This window comes from Hypanus sabinus, chromosome 16, assembly GCF_030144855.1.
Source record: "Hypanus sabinus isolate sHypSab1 chromosome 16, sHypSab1.hap1, whole genome shotgun sequence".
In the NCBI taxonomy this organism is placed as follows: Eukaryota; Metazoa; Chordata; class Chondrichthyes; order Myliobatiformes; family Dasyatidae; genus Hypanus; species Hypanus sabinus.
The window spans coordinates 76,393,665-76,410,048 of record NC_082721.1 but is presented as its reverse complement, the minus strand read 5'-3'; the positions used below and the strand labels follow the sequence as shown (position 1 = coordinate 76,410,048).

At 42.9% G+C, this 16,384-nt stretch overlaps 1 protein-coding gene across 2 annotated transcripts in view; it reads left to right on the top strand.

Annotated features, from left to right (window-relative positions):
* Positions 1–9,724, top strand: part of colgalt1b (collagen beta(1-O)galactosyltransferase 1b) — a 54,207-nt gene extending 44,483 nt beyond the window's left edge. For both annotated transcript variants that reach the window (XM_059992176.1, XM_059992178.1), the window contains 4 exons: positions 1,470–1,602; positions 5,158–5,285; positions 6,795–7,001; positions 9,444–9,724. In XM_059992176.1, the coding sequence (XP_059848159.1) occupies positions 1,470–1,602; positions 5,158–5,285; positions 6,795–7,001; positions 9,444–9,711 (736 nt within the window). In that variant the 3' untranslated portion in view covers positions 9,712–9,724. The remainder of the gene's footprint in view (positions 1–1,469; positions 1,603–5,157; positions 5,286–6,794; positions 7,002–9,443) is intronic.
* The last annotated feature ends 6,660 nt before the right edge of the window (positions 9,725–16,384 follow it).

Genomic DNA, 16,384 nt, shown 5'->3' with positions numbered 1-16,384 from the left:
CACACGGAACATATAAGGCAGAGGTAAAATATAGTCACACAGAACAAAATATAGTCCAAGTCCCTGCGTCCATGAATGTTGCAGCAGTTTGCAGTTGAGCACAATACAGCTTGTCTTCTGCTGAGTGAACACTGGAGGACAGCACCAATTCCAGCATGTACGCTGTGCCACGCTGCTTCCTGTGCTCTGGTGGAGCGCAGCAACCTCTGATGCCTCTCTCCTGAGCAGCTGCAAGCAGGCAACACCGTGGCTTTAGGACTAGTTCTCAGTAGGACCAGGGCCACGCAGCTCCCTCGCCGTCCTTCAATCAAAGTCTGAATTGGGCTTGCAGCATTCCATATTATCGATGTCCAGCAGCGTCTTGCGATCATAAACATATGTCTTAAAATAACCAAAAATACCTTTGGTTGACCCAGTAGAAGCCGCTGCATTCGAGTACACCGCCATCTTACTATAAATTCTCAATACTAGATTCATAAATTGAATACATATAAAAAACACTAAGAATGAAAGATAATCATTTTCATTCAAAATAATTAAAAAATATTACTACTTATTTCATTTGTCTCTTGAGAGCAATTGAAATAAGAGGTGTAGATTCAATTCGGCAGAAGCTAGGTAGGTAGAGGAATAAAAGATAATGTGGAAATAGTAAAGTGAGGGAGAAGAAGCTTGACGGGGTGAGAATGAGAATGAACAAGTTGTTCTGGATTGCCCATTTCTGCATTGGAAGTTTTGTAATACACCTTGAGTACTCATGAAAAGATGTGAATCGGCTAGGTAGAATACCTATCAGTTAATTGAAGGTGCTAAGTTCAATGCAATAAAGTTACAGGAGGCTTTTGAATGCACTCGGATATTTCATATAAAGAATGGGTGCAAAATAATCTGCTAATTAGATACTCTCCTGGGTGATCAGAAGGTTTTGGAGTTGTTCCAAAGTCTTGAGCCTCTGATCTTGGACAATGTTTCCAGTATGGTTCCAAGGGATTCACTTCCTATCAATGCTTATAAACAATGTGCACTTGAAATGCTTCTGTGACACTGTAATTTCCTTTGTGATCAATAAAGTATCTGTCCTACCTAAAGAATGTAATACATGTACTCATAGTCAGCACATTCTCCATGGAGTCATTGTAAGGTTGGCTGTCATTACCTATCCATTATGTTCAGATAATTGACTGGTTGTTCTTATCTGATCAATAATTGCAGCAAATTAGCCTAGGTCTTGTATAACATCTCTGACTTTGCATTGCTAGATCCATTGGTATAACCAGGGGGCTAAGGAGAGGAAGGATGGGGTGCACTCATTCTTAGTAGTGGTGGGGGGGGGGAGCGGGAAAGTGATTTGATTTGTGAGATAGAGAAAGGCTTGTCAGACTCTAATTATCATCATGTATTCCTGGACAGTACTTTGCTGTGCATCTTAAGATTACTCCTGAGACATTTCTCTTGAATCCACCCAACAGAGCTTTCAACAGCAGTCAGATTAAAGAACTTGGCATCACAATGTTGGCGGAATACGAAGACCCATATTCAGGACGGCCCCTAACTAAAGGGGAGCTGGGCTGTTTCCTCAGTCACTACAACATCTGGAAGGAGGTAAGGAATCCCTTTGTTCTATTGAGATAGAGCACAGAATAGGCCCCTCTGACCCTTCAACCCACATTGCCTGGCAACCCCTGATTTAATCCTAGCCTAAGCACGGGACAATTTACAATAAGCAATTAAACTACCAATCTGTGTGTCTTTGGACTGTGGGAGGAAACTCACACAGTCATGGGGAGAACTCCTTACATCCCAGGAATTGAACCCAGGTCACTGGTACTGTGAAGAATTGTGTTAACCACTACGTTACCGTGCTGCCTCGAGACTGTGAGAGTTTAGCTCACTAGCTAACATGGCCACAGTGGGAGTCATGTTAAGATTTATTCCAAAGGAGTTTTCTACAGGTGTTTGTTGTGATGCTCTGAAGCATTAATGTCACCTCTTAAAGGACTAAGAGTTTGCCAGAAAGTTAGAGGGATGAGGGGATAGGTTAGTGACTGTAGACACTGGAATGCTAACTGGATTTGTCAGGGATATTCAAAACCGTGACATGGTTTAGAGTGGGTCAGGAGAAACATGTTTTCAGTTGCTGAACATTTAATAACTGAAGCACAGATCTAAAGTATTTTGTGACAAGATGAAATATTATCTATACAGTTGTTAAAGTTGGCGTGCATTCACTGAAAGGCTAACGTATCCAGATACTCTCAAAAGTGAATTTAATGCAAAATTTACATGGTTATGAGGGGAGAATTGGGAGGGGATTCATTGCATTGTTCTACCAAGACAGCCAGCTGATGACTCCTCATCAAGAGGAGCAGCTTATTAGTCTGTAGCTTGCTTAATTTCTCAAACTTGATTGGAAACCCATGTGAAACCATGGGAATAGGACAAATGGACCCTTTTTGTCATGAATCATGTCACGATTCTGTGAATTAGTGTTAACATATTTCTTACTGTATAACAGACCACTAAGTATTCGCATCGGTTCCATTCCCCCACTAACTGTAAAACTCTGTAATTGCTGCAAGTGTGGGAGTTTGGTGCGGTACTGGCAGATAGTCTGGACTCTTCGAATTATTTCAGTTGAAACTCCCATCACCCTTTTAATTCACTTTTTTAAGATATTAGAGTAGTATAATCAATTTTCCATGAACCCACTAAGTTCCAATGGAGTTTGGGAACTGGGGCCTTGGTGTCTCAGATAGAACGTGGGAACCTGGGCCCCAATGTGCTAGAGAGCAAGGTCATCTGTACCTGAATAACTAAGCAGATGAATACGTACTGTATTATTGGAGATTCCAATGTATTTTCTGTGGAAATCTGTTCAAGCAACATCTCATTGCAATAGGACTTTCAACATATAGTTAGTATTGAGGCGATACAGGTCTTTCAACATATAGTTAGTATTGAGGCGATAATTTTCCACAGCAGATTCTTTTGACCTTCCTCTGCAAATTAAGCAAAAAAAATCTACATGTGCCAGGGAGAAAGTCATGGCTGATTTGCTCTGATTTAGACTGATCAGTGGCTAGGTTTGGGGGCACTTTGAACTTGTTCTTGGAGATAGTGTAGAACAGATCTATTTGAAACAAAACAAGGACTCAGCAGGTCAGGCGGCAAGTATGGAAGGAGAAACAGACAATGTTTCATGTCTGCGACCTTGAATCAGAACTGGGGAAGAGAGAAAGTGAGTTAATGTTATGCAGAAAAGAAGCTGGAGGAGGGCAGTGATAAGACAGAAGGAACATCTCTGATAGGTTGAAATTTATTAGAGTTGGAATGGGGTAGAGGACTTCAGTGAAGTGAGTATTGTTTCTGCAGTAGAAAAGGTTAAGGGGAAATTTAGACCATAAGACATAGGAACGGAGTTAGGCCATTCAGTCTATCAAGTCTGCTCCGCCATTCCATTATGGCTGATTTATTATCCTTTTCAATCCCATTCTCCTGCCTTCTCTCTGTAACTGTTGATACCCTAATTGATCAAGAAACTATCAACTTCCACCTTAAATATACCCAATGACTTGGCCTGTACAGCCATCTGAAGCAATTAATTCCACAGAATCGCCACCCTCTGGCTAAAGAAATCCTCTCATCCGTATTTTAAAGAGTCTGTGCCTTCTGCTGTAGAAAACATCCTTTCCACATCCACTCTATCTAGGTCTTTCCATATTTGATAGGTTTCACTGACAACCCCACGCAGTCTTTTAAACTCCAGTGAGTACAGGACCAGAGCCATTAAACACTCATCGTATGTTAAACCCTTTCATTCCTGGAATCATTCTTGCGAGCTTCCTCTGAACCATATTCATTGCCAGCAGTTTAATGGAGGTAGTCAAAATTGTGAATGTATTTCGAAAGAGTAGCGGGGAGAAAACGTTAGCTGGTGGTAGGGATGTTAACGACAAGGTGCATTTATAGGCTAATTGCAGTAGAGTTAGATTAGGGTGGAGGTGGCAGGGAAGGAACGAGATACTTCGGCATAAAAAAAACATTGCAGCCCGGAATCCAACAGCTTAAGAGATGGTGGAAGGAGATTTGACGGTGACTTTCACTGGGGAGAGAAAAGGTCACAAGAGTGATCCCAAGAATGATGAGTGTTTGATGTCTCTGGGCCTGTACTTGATAGAGTTCAGAAGGATGAGGAGGGATCTCATTCAAGCCTACTGGATACTGGAAGGCTTTGATAGAGTGGTTGTGGAGAGGATATTTTCATTACTAGGAGAGTCTAGTATCTGAGAGCATAGAATAAAGGGAGGTTGTTTTAAAACTGTGATAAGGGGTAATTTCTTTTAGCAGAGGATGGTCAATTTGTGGACTTTTGCTTTGGAAGCCAAGTCATTGGGTGCATTGAAGACAGAGATGTATAGGTAGGAAATTAAGGGTTAAAGAAAGAAGGTAGGTAAATGGGATTGAAAACAAAACTGCCGCGATTGAATGCCTGAGCAGATTCAATCGAATTCTCTGATATCTTATTTTAAAATTAACACGTACGTGAAGAAAATATCCACAGGCATAATGGTGAATGGAAGGACAGAATGATGAGACCAGCAATGACAAAAGTAGCTCTGTGAGCCTTTGGAATACTCATTTGAATTGTGAATGTTACAAAGGCAACAGTAGCACATCCATTACCAAGGATTCTACTTAAAACCAGATCCCTAAACACAATCAGCTGCTTGGTGGACAGTTAACTTGCTCCAGGTCATCAGCCTGTGTGACATCACTGGGTAAGATGATGTCAAACAGGGTATTTTGGTATCACTGTGGATCCCAAGTCACTAATAAAGTTGGCCTGCTTCTGCATTGATTAAAAGGGTGCTTCCTTACTAGGCCTGTGGTAAGGAATGTCTGGGATCTGGATTAAGTATCATATAGATCCTGCTCTAAGAATTTCTCTTGGTGTTCAAGTTTTCCTGGGGGTATGGCTCACAGAGGCTCTGTTGGTCCCATTTCCACAAGTGGAGAGCTCCCTGAGAAATGGCCCCACTGGTCTAACACCATAGTAGAGAGCTCCACCCATAGTTGAGCATCTGCTAACTCTGCTGAGTTTTGTACACGTTTGTGCCGGTCTAATGCCTCTTGTTGTGTTCCTCTGATGTTCCGTAGATTGTTGACCGAGGATTGCAGAAGTCAGTGCTCTTTGAAGATGATCTACGGTTTGAAATCTTCTTCAAACGAAGACTGAAGTACCTGATGAAGGAAGTGGAGAAAACTAAACTCGACTGGGACCTAATGTGAGTGAGCAGAGGAAAAGCAATATGCTGCTTCTTTATCTTTGAACAGATTATGTTTGAGGCCACCCATTCCAGCAGTTCGGTGTAAATCCTGGAACTTACACCAGCAGGAGTATTCAGATCATTAGGGATGGGCAATAAAAGCAGGCCTTTCCAAGGCTGCCTAGATCCCATAACAAAACATAACTTAAAAAAAAAATGCTGCCAGTGTCACAGATTAAGCCTATGCATGCAACTGGTAGAATATATCTTTGTATCAGTCAGTTAAACTATGCCTCTTGACATACCTGGCTGCCAAAGGTATCTATTTCAGAAATATTCCAAAACAGTTCAACATTCATGAAGCTAATATGTTTTTGAAACTCGTTCGTACTTAGGAAAATTTATGAACTTTCAAATAAACTCAACAAGTTACATAGATTCCCCATGGTAGGCTCATTAAGAAAGTCAAGACACATGGTATCCATGGAAACTCAACTATGTATGAGAAGTCTAGCTGTGCAGCACAGTTGCACTATCATCTTTAAGTTCGTTACCTCTGTATTGGCTGTTCACTTGGCGCAGGAAGCACCGACTTACTGGCTCAAATGCATAGAACTAGCCAGTTATATTTTATGAGGTAAAATTATGAAATCCTGAGTTGAATAAAATTAGAATCTATATGGAATAGAGGAGCAGAGTGATTCAGGGGCACAAATACTTCAATCACCAGGATTAGCAAGATTAACAATATTAGCAAGATTAATAAAGCCATGAATGAAACAAAATAAACAATGGGTTCATTTTTAGAGAGATAGAACTGAGAAGTAAAGATTAAACAGTTTTGACCTCAGGTTGGACCTCGCACTGCTTCTGAACTCTATGTTAGCAGCCTTTCCTCACCAGCTCCTCGGTCCGCTGATCTAGAGGTGACCCTCTGACCCACAGCTGACCTCTGGTTATCCAATACGGTTTGCAGGCTGCTTAAGAACATTTTCCATTTCCAATGTAGAAAATATGACATTCAGTTTACAGCTGCAATGATGTAAAATCATTTTTAATAGTACTGGTTGAGCCCTGAATACAAAACGAAAGCATTTTGTATCTACTTGAGAGAAATGATGGGGCTCACTGCAATGTCTCCTATTGCCACCCCAGCAGGGTAGAACTCCCCCCGCACTCCGTTGCACTCAGCTTAGATTTTGTGTCCATATCCTGGACTGCGACTCTTACTTGTGGCTAATACTACCAACTGCTGTGATTTAAAGCAAGCCGTGCAAATCTTCTTACAGCAGTCACAATTTACTTGACAGCTTATCTATGTGTACTTTTTCAAACAGTCTTGTTCTATTCCCTTGCAGCTTTTTCTGTCCATTCACTGTGATTGCTTCATTGAACCCTGTGTGTTCACATCCTTATATAAAATCTCTCTTTCTCTCCTTGTCTCCAGACCTTGAACTACCATTTTCCATCTTCCCCCACCCCAGAGTAAATCTCATTGCTTTGATCCCCTTTTTCTGTTTCCTGTAGTTACATTGGCCGAAAACGAATGCAGGTGGATCACCCGGAGAAGGCAGTACCTGGCGTCCGAAATTTGGTTGTGGCTGATTATTCTTACTGGACTCTGGGATATGTCCTCTCGCTGAATGGAGCAAAGAAACTCATTGATTCCAAGCCGTTTGACAAAATGTTACCAGTGGATGAATTTCTACCCATAATGTACAACAAACACCCGATGTGCGTACCACAGGATAAAGTATTGGCGGTAGGGAAGGTGGTTGTATAATGGATGGAAATCATGATCACAATGGATGAAGTTTAGGTTTGTTGTCTTGCCTTTGGGGTGAAAAGCAAAATTGTGTCTCTATGCAGCCCAGAGCACTTATAATGGAGTTCCATGGATAGTGACGAGCAACGTAATTATCAGGGTACACAGGATAATAGTGCAGTATAGTGGGTTATATAGTATATTAATGATACCACATAAAGAATACAGTGTTCATTATTGGTGGTGTTGTTTAAGGGAAGATCTAAAGTGACCAGATTATCTTACAAGGAGAGGTTGGACAGAGATGTTTCCAAGGGAGTTTAGAAGAGTGAGCGGGGATGACTGAAACATTTGAGATCCTGGGGAATTCTGACAGGTTAGAAATAGAGAGGATGTTTTTTTGTGAAAGAAGATCTAGAAAATTCTGGGCCAATTTTTAAAAACATGTTGCCATCAATTTAAGGTTGAGATTAGATGAAATGTTTTCTCTCAGAGTCTGTGTGCTCTTTTTGGAATTTCTTCATAGGACAGTGGAAGCAGAGCCTTGGGAATACTTAAATATTATTAGTAAATGGCAGAGGAACCTTGAGGAGTTGAGTGGCCTACTGCTGGTCCTAACGTGCATGTTCATATTCCAAAAGACCAGTAGAGGTTGTGGGGAGGTAGAGGACAAGGGGGACAAGTGGAAGTCAGAGTTGCAGGGTTGGAGGTAGGGTTGAGAGACTGTGGATGCAGGAATCTAAAATAACAAGCAATCTGCTAGAATAAGTCATTGGGCCAAGCGGCATCTATGGAGGCAGAAGGGTGGTTAACATTTTGTGTCAGGTCCCTTCAACAGGACTGAGTGTATGGGCTAGGGGGCAGGAAGATGGGAGAATGGAGAGGGGTGAGGCAGAGGGGTGTGAAAGGTGGAACTAGACAAGGAGAAGGATGGTGAGCAGTTGGAAGGAGGGGAGGGAGAAGGTAATCACAGATTGGTGGGGCATTGGGCAGATGGAATCAGATGATGGAAAGGATAGGAAGGTTAGGCTGATGGGGTAGAAACCCAGGTGGATAGATGTGTGAGTGATAGGCAGTGGAGGAGGGATAACAAATTTTGGTTACGGGCAGGGGGTGTGTGGAATGGGAGAGGCAAAGGTGAACAAAGTGACCTTTGAATGAGAAAGGGACACGGTACACCTGAAACACGGATAGTCAGGGAGAAGTCATTCACTCAAAATGCTGGTGGAACGCAGCAGGCCAGGCAGCATTTATAGGGAGAAGCACTGTCGACGTTTCGGGCCGAGACCCTTCGTCAGGACTCCCTGTAGATGCTGCCTGGCCTGCTGCGTTCCACCAGCATTTTGTATGTGTTGCTTGAATTTCCAGCATCTGCAGATTTCCTAGTGTTTGCCAGGGAGAAGTCATTGTTGGGATGATGGGAAACCAGAAATACAATCTCATGAAGAACGTGGTTTTTAAAGTGATACGCCTTCTCAGACTGGCTGGTGAGGCTGGTACACCCCTGCTATGGGTAGATAGTTGATTCTGGAAAGGTGAGAAACGTAAGTCTTTTAATAAACACTGGAAAGGAACAGTAGATGATTAAACTAATTTAGAAATCCAAGTTCAGAAAAAGCATAAACAAGTGGACAAGCCCACCATTTAATTATCTATTGGAATGTACCTGTAACATGAGAGATTGAAGGCCTAAACCTCCAGGTCCTTGGGAGGATACGTGGCCCTGGACAAGATTCAACCCAACTGCTGGAGACTTATTGTGTGAAAATATGAGGTGCAGGGATTGGGGTTGGGCAATTAAGATAATTCTCCCAGGGCAAAGACCACAGTCTTATACTTATCATTGGGATGTGTTCATAAGCTGCCTATTCCTGCAGAGTACGGTGCAAGCATGGAAATTGTTCGCCCCAAATGTTGTTGAGATTGCCAGTGAATTAAAAGTTTTAGAACTGCAAGTAATGGACTTTGTTATGGTTAATGAAGGATATGGGACCAAGGCAAGTAGACAGAGTTGCAATACAAATCAGTCACTATCTAATTGAATAACAGGGCTGAAGAGGTAAGTAGCCTCCTCTTATCTCTGTGTTCCAAGAAGATGCTCATGTCCTGTAAAGAGTCCTCTAAAGGGATCATTGGTTGGGTAATATGTGACTCAACATCTACAATAATTAGATGCTTCAATATGCACATCTTATTTCTAGGATGATCTTCCATTTTACTAGTTCCTACATAAAACAATACAGCATAGGAATGGGTGTATTTGTGATAATCGTATTGTCAAATTAAACTAAATCTTCTGCCTGTACCTGATCCATACCCCTCCATTCCCAGCATGTTCATGCCTTGGGGTTTCCAGTCACTGGTGTTTCTGTGGCCTATCTGACTCTTGACATTTTCTGTTCCTCCAATAGATCCAAGTATATGGATCACTTTGAGAAGCGTAACCTGAAGGCTTTCTCCGTGGAGCCGCTTCTGGTCTACCCCACGCACTACACGGGTGAGGCGGGCTATGTCAGTGACACTGAGACCTCCACGGTCTGGGACAATGAGAAGCTGAAGACTGACTGGGACCGCGCCAAGTCACAGAAGACCAGGGAGCAAGTAAAGATCCGGGAAGCAGCTCAGAACCTTGACGTGTCGCATTCACCGATCGACTCAACCTCCAGGGATGAGCTGTGACCCGTGGCTTGCACCCGCACAAAGGCCATTCATAAAGGAGGGTGCTGAAACTGGACAGGGATGTGCCATGTCTTGAACTGAGTTGAGATGACATTCAAAACATGACTAAGTGAGGTAACGCTCTTCACTGTGGTGACCAGCAGTTTTGCTGAGTTAGCTGTTGATTAATTTGTTATGTGCCTCAATGTATTACTATTAATAGATAGCCATGCACAATTCACCTCAAAAAGACCAAATACCGTGCAGGGCCAAAGCAGAAAAATCAAATAAGTGATATTGAATCGATCATCTGTTATATACGCCACTCATCATTGACTTCCATCGAACAGAGTATCAGGAGGGGTTTATAACTGATGTGACATCAATGAGTACTGATCACTTCTATCCATTGCCTTATGATTCTGCTTAGGCTTTTAGTATAACACTAATCTCAGTCTTTATTTTACAGTTTCATTTCTGTTGGTGCTGTTTCTGCAGTTGTTGCAGTGTTGGCCCCCTGTGGGCTTTATCGGCTGTGTACTAATCTCATTGCTGGGTGAAAGTCCCATTGCCTTTGTAAGGACACATCATTCTAACCTGGTCGGGTGTTGTACCTCCAGCAAAGGGTGTTCTGGGAAATGAGTTGATGCAAAAATCAGCCTCTGCTTTCTGGTTAGGTAATAACTGGTGAGTCTTCCAAAGCCCCGAGGTGTACAAATGAGGGAAGCTAGTGAATTACATAAGAGGCAGAGGTGTGCACACAGCTCACAGAGCATGGTAGTACTGGCAGTACCTGCTCACACATTATGTAAGTCCAGTGGCACAATCCACACAAACTTCAAAAAATGGAGCTGGGGTCCAGCTCAGCTCGATTGAATCAAGTGGTGGAAGACCTCCGAGATACTGTGAATTCCAAACCAGATTGTCCACAGATCATTACTTACACAAGGTTCTGTGTCTTACTATTCATTATAAAGCTGCCCTGTGCCCCCATGTGCAGATCTTAAGTAAGTTTATTGACTACACATTGAATTTTGGGAATAATTTTGATTTTCAATGAGAAGCTGGTACATTATACAGAGATGCAGGTTGCCAGAACAATGCCGAGAATTTTATACCGTTGCTAAAATCCAAACCAAGGAATGGGTCAGCTTCATGCTGTTTCTAGTTTGTTTGTTCCTGCTGCTCCAAACTTCCTGGAACCCCTGTTTGATGTATATCTGGGATCTGCAATCTCTCCATCCAGCCACTGTTAATTCACTACATTGCCCTGTCATTGTGGACGTATCAGGCAGCTGGGACCTGGGTCAGCTTCAGTTTAGGCTTTGAGCAAGACACGAACTGCTGGAGGAAATCATTGGGTTGAGCAGCACCCACAGATACAAAGTTCATCCAGCAGTTTGCTTTTTGCTGCAGGCTGCACATCTGCACTCTTAATTTGGGCTTTTTTTCTTTCTTTTTTGATATATGCAAACTTGAGCACATTTTTCATGGGACGAGTCCATATTAGCTTACGTACAACACCAGAAATGATTCAACAAGTACAAGGAACAGTATTACTCTCTCCTTGCTTTTTGAAATTCCAAAGCAACAGCTGGATAGGTTACAGATATCAGTGAGTGTATTCTGAACTATTTTTCTCCATTACTTATGCCAAAACTAAGTATCACCTTATTGAATTTTCTGTCTGTTCCTGCTCTCTCCCTGTTCAGTTCATTCCATACAGACCATCCACTGGCTGAAGTAATTCAATCAACGTGATTTGTTCAGCTCTCAACTTGGTTCCCACCTACTCCCATATATGATAGTTGGTTATGGTTCAAGGGAAAAGGTGTTGGAGGAACTCAGCGGGTCAGGCAGCATCAGTGATTGGAAATGGACCCTCGATTATTTGGATTGTCACCCATCATCTGGAAGAGAAGCTGCTCCACTTGCCACTTCCCCCCGCCCCTCCTCGTGCCCCCCCCCCCACCTCCCCTCGGCACCTTCCTCTCACCACCTAACTCCTGGCCACTCCCCTCTCTGCCTCACTCCCTTCTCCACTTCACTCCCGGCCACTCCCCTCTCCACTTCACTCCCAGCCCCCCCGCCTCACTCCCGGCCACTCCCTTCTCCACCTCACTCCCGGCCACTCCCTTCTCCACCTCATTCCAGGCCACTCCCCTCTCCACCTCACTCCCGGCCCCCCCACATCATTCCCGGCCACTCCACTTCACTCCCAGCCACACCCCTCTCCACCTCACTCCCAGCCACTCCCCTCTCCACCTCACTCCCAGCCACTCCCCTCTCCACCTCACTCCCAGCCACTCCCCTCTCCACTTCACTCCCAGCCACACCCCTCTCCACCTCACTCCCAGCCACTCCCCTCTCCACCTCACTCCCGGCCACTCCCCTCTCCACCTCACTCCCGGCCACTCCCCTCTCCACCTCACTCCTGGCCACTCCCCTCTCCACCTCACTCCTGGCCCCCCCACATCACTCCTGGCCACTCCCCTCTCCACCTCACTCCCGGCCCCCCCACATCATTCCCGGCCACTCCCCTCTCCACCTCACTGCCGGCCCTCCCCTCTCTACCTCACTGCCGGCCCTCCCCTCTCCACTTCACTCCCAGCCACTCCCCTCTCCACCACCCTTTTTGTAGGATATTCTGTTCAAGGGCATTGGTGTTTCCATACCAGACTCTGATGCAGCCAGTCAATATACTCTCTACTACTCATCTACTGATGTTTTTCAAGGCATTAAGGCTTTTGGTTTGTTTTGCTCTATTCTGTGCCTGGCATTTGAATCTTGACAATCCAATGGATTGCATCATGAATGCAGGACAGTAATATCCAGTCCACAAATACTGCTGAGTCGATTTCCGTTTCATTAGGTGTTTCAACATTTTCTTTCAGGTTCATGTGTTGCACATATTTTTCTTCCCCTTTACAGGATATCGCACTGGTCCTCGTTAAATTCCATCTCCCACTGTTCTGTCAACTCATGTATCTTTCCCATTACAGCCTAATCTGTCACCATTCTGGTCCAGTGCTCTTTTGAAATTTAACCTAGTGTTTGAGCCCAATGCATTGATGTAAATAAAGTTAACCATGCATAACCCTATCTGTAATTTTCCTGCCCTACTGTTGTGGTCGGCGCCTTTAGAAGTCTGGAGAAGTCTTTTTCTAATAAAATAACACAAACTTAAAATTGCCTCTCCCAAAGAACTCCCGTCACTCTTTCTATCCCTCAATCTCTTTCCCTTGCACCCTCAGAATTTCAGGTTGGTGGTTGAGGGATTACTGTCGATACAAAATTTTAAAAGAAGGTGGTTGGGAGTTTTGTAAGTCTCTGGTACTTAATTTTATTCAAATGTAGACAGACTAGATTTTTAAAAAATCTTAAAAGAGTTAATAAGTCTACTTTAGATGGGGAAAACTTGTTGAATAGCACTGCCACGCCTCATTAGTTTGGCTGATTTAACCCAGGCATCATTCATTACCCTTGCAATGGCTAGGAATTGTTGATTTATTTAATATTTCCTATGTTTAAATTTGTTTACTAATTTGCAAGTTTCAATAAAGATTTTATACAAATTCAGCTACCTTACTTTGTGTAACTTTATTCTCTTAATTGAAATCATGTACTTTGAAAACAAATGAGCTGTACCTCCAGGCTGATGTACACGAAAATCCAGGGTGGTGAGTTGCAACGTTCCAATGTGTCCTGTTGGCAAATTGTCTTTTGTAATGCTGTGGTTTTGCCAATGCATGTCTGGAGAAAGTGGTTACAAGACCTGCAATCTGAATCCTTCTGTATACATGGATTGAACAAATAACAGAATGACAATGCAGATTAACCTTTTTAATGCTGAATATTCTGATTTGGAACTTCCGAGTTGGTTAACTGCTAAGGAGTGCCTTTTCTCAGGTAAACTTGGTGCTCCCATTTAATTTGGGTCTGCACTTTTCCTGACCAGTGAATCATAGTGAGTGACACCAACATTAGTTTTCACTTTATATGTTTATTTATTATACCTCAGCTGTTACTGCTGCCTCATTATCTGCATTGCTTAGTCCCTGACTCTCCCAGCTTGTTCTCCAGGTGCAGGCTGATACTGTACTGTGTACTGTTTTGACAGAGCTGCTCTGTAACATGTGCAGTGAGCACTGCACAGGAGGCCCAGCCTGGATAATCAAGGCAGCCAGGCTTCACTCAGTCAGAGTACATCAGATCTGTGACATCTAAACAAAGAAGGCAATTGGGAATAATTCAGAAGATGTGTAGCTCGGATGGTTGAGTTATTCTCCGATCTTGGCAATTTACTTGCAAACGTTTCATCACCAAATGAGGAGACATCATCAGTGCGCTGTTGATTGTGATGTGTCCTCTGAATGTTCTCGAAGATTAAGAGGGGCACAAATTCGTCTGGACATCAGTGAAAGTCATCACGCAAATGAGCACACGCCATGCAAGAGAATTCCGAGAAGTGCGGTTTTCTGCGAACAATTCTATAAACAAACACGTAGACCTTGATCCCATTTATGAACCAATGCGGGCAAAATTCCAGACCACAACGTACAAAGTTCACCACACAGCCAATCAGTAATGAGATCTCTTCCCCACATCACAAATGCATTTCCGTAATGACGTCCAATCAGCTGATTGAGAAGTATATACACGTGTCGCCCGCTTTACGCCACTTCCCTTTTACAAAAGACCTACATTAGTAACTTGTTTTTGCATTACAAAGAGGATTTTCTCTTTTACAAAAATTTTTCCCATATAAGTTAATGGTTCTTCACTTTACGTCATTTCGGCTTAAGAAAAGTTTCATAGGAATGCTCTACCTTTGTTAAGGGGGACACACCTGTAAAGGCCAAGCATTCAGATGACGCACCACAATCAGTGCACTGATGATGTCTCCTTGCAAGAAAATTGCCAAGATCAGAGAACAACTCAACCATACCAGAGAATGCTATCTTATATTTCAGTCACAGCTTGAATACTGTGGTAGGACTGATGACAGCAACTAATGAGGTGGGAGGGTGAGTCAGATTAGTGGGTAATTGTAGTTCCCACTCTGACTTTATATAAGTGGACTTGAGAAGAAATACAGTATTCGTTTTTTCTTTGTTTATTCAGTGGGCGGGGTGGAGGAGGAGTAGTACCTCAGCTCATTGTTCCAATAACCTGCTTGGGTCCCATCGTCCTTCAAGAGAACCTGAATGTAAAAGGAAGTCAGTAATTAGCAATAGATGGAATGATTTTTATTTTGGATTTAGAGATACAGCACGGTAACAAGTTCTGTCCAAACAAGCCCGTAGTGCCCAGTTAGACCCATGTGGCCAATTAACCCAGTAGCCTGTGCATCTTTGGGATGTGGGAGGAAACCAGAGCATCTGGATGCTAATATGACAATTAAAGAGGAGGAAATCCTGGCACTTTTAAGGAATATAAAAGTAGATAAATCTCTGGGTCCTGACAGGATATTGCCTAGGACCTTGAGGGAAGTTGGTGTAGAAATAGCAGGGGCTCTGACAGAAATATTTCAAATGTCATTAGAAACGGGGATGGTGCCGGAGGATTGGCATATTGCTCATGTGGTTCCATTGTTTAAAAAGGGTTCTAAGAGTAAACCTAGCAATTATAGGCCTGTCAGTGGTGGGTAAGTTAATGGAAAGTATTCTTAGAGATGGTATATATAATTATCTGGATAGACAGGGTCTGATTAGGAATAGTCAGCATGGATTTGTGCATGGAAGGTCATGTTTGACAAATCTTATTGAATTTTTTGAAGTTATGAGGAGAGTTGACAAGGGTAAAGCAATGGATGTTGTCTATATGGACTTCAGTAAGGCCTTTGACAAGGTTAGTTAGGAAGGTTCAATCATTAGGTATTAATATTGAACTAGTAAAATGGATTCAACAGAGGCTAGATGGGAGATACCAGAGAGTAGTGGTGGATAACTGTTTGTCAGGTTGGGGGCTGGTGACTAGTGTGCCTCAGGGATCTGTATTGGGTCCAATGTTGTTTGTCATATACATTAATGATCTGGATGATGGGGTGGTAAATTGGATTAGTAAATATGCAGAAGATACTAAGGTAGGTGGTGTTGTGGATAATGAAGTAGGTTTTCAAAGATTGCAGAGAAATTTAGGCCAGTTAGAAGAGTGGGCTGAACGATGGCAGATGGAGTTTAATGCTGATAAGTGTGAGGTGCTACATTTTGGTAGGAATAATCCAAATAGGACATACATGGTAAATGGTAGGGCATTGAAGAATGCAGTAGAACAGCGTGATCTAGGAATAATGGGGCATAGTTCCCTGAAGGTGGAATCTCATGTGGATAGGGTGGTGAAGAAAGCTTTTGGTACGTTGGCCTTTATAAATCAGAGCATTGAGTATAGGAATTGGGATGTAATGTTAAAATTGTACAAGGCACTGGTAAGGCCGAATTTGGAGTATTGTGTACAGTTCTGGTCACCGAATTATAGGAAAGATATCAACAAAATACAGAGACATAGTACAGAGAAGATTTACTAGAATGCTACCTGGGTTTCAGCACCTAAGTTACAGGGAAAGGCTGAACAAGTTAGATCTTTATTCTTTGGAGTGTAGAAGTTTGAGGGGGGACGATGGAGGTATTTAAAATAATGAGGGGGATAGATCGAGTTGACGTGAATAGGCTTTTTCCATTGAGAGTAGGGGAGA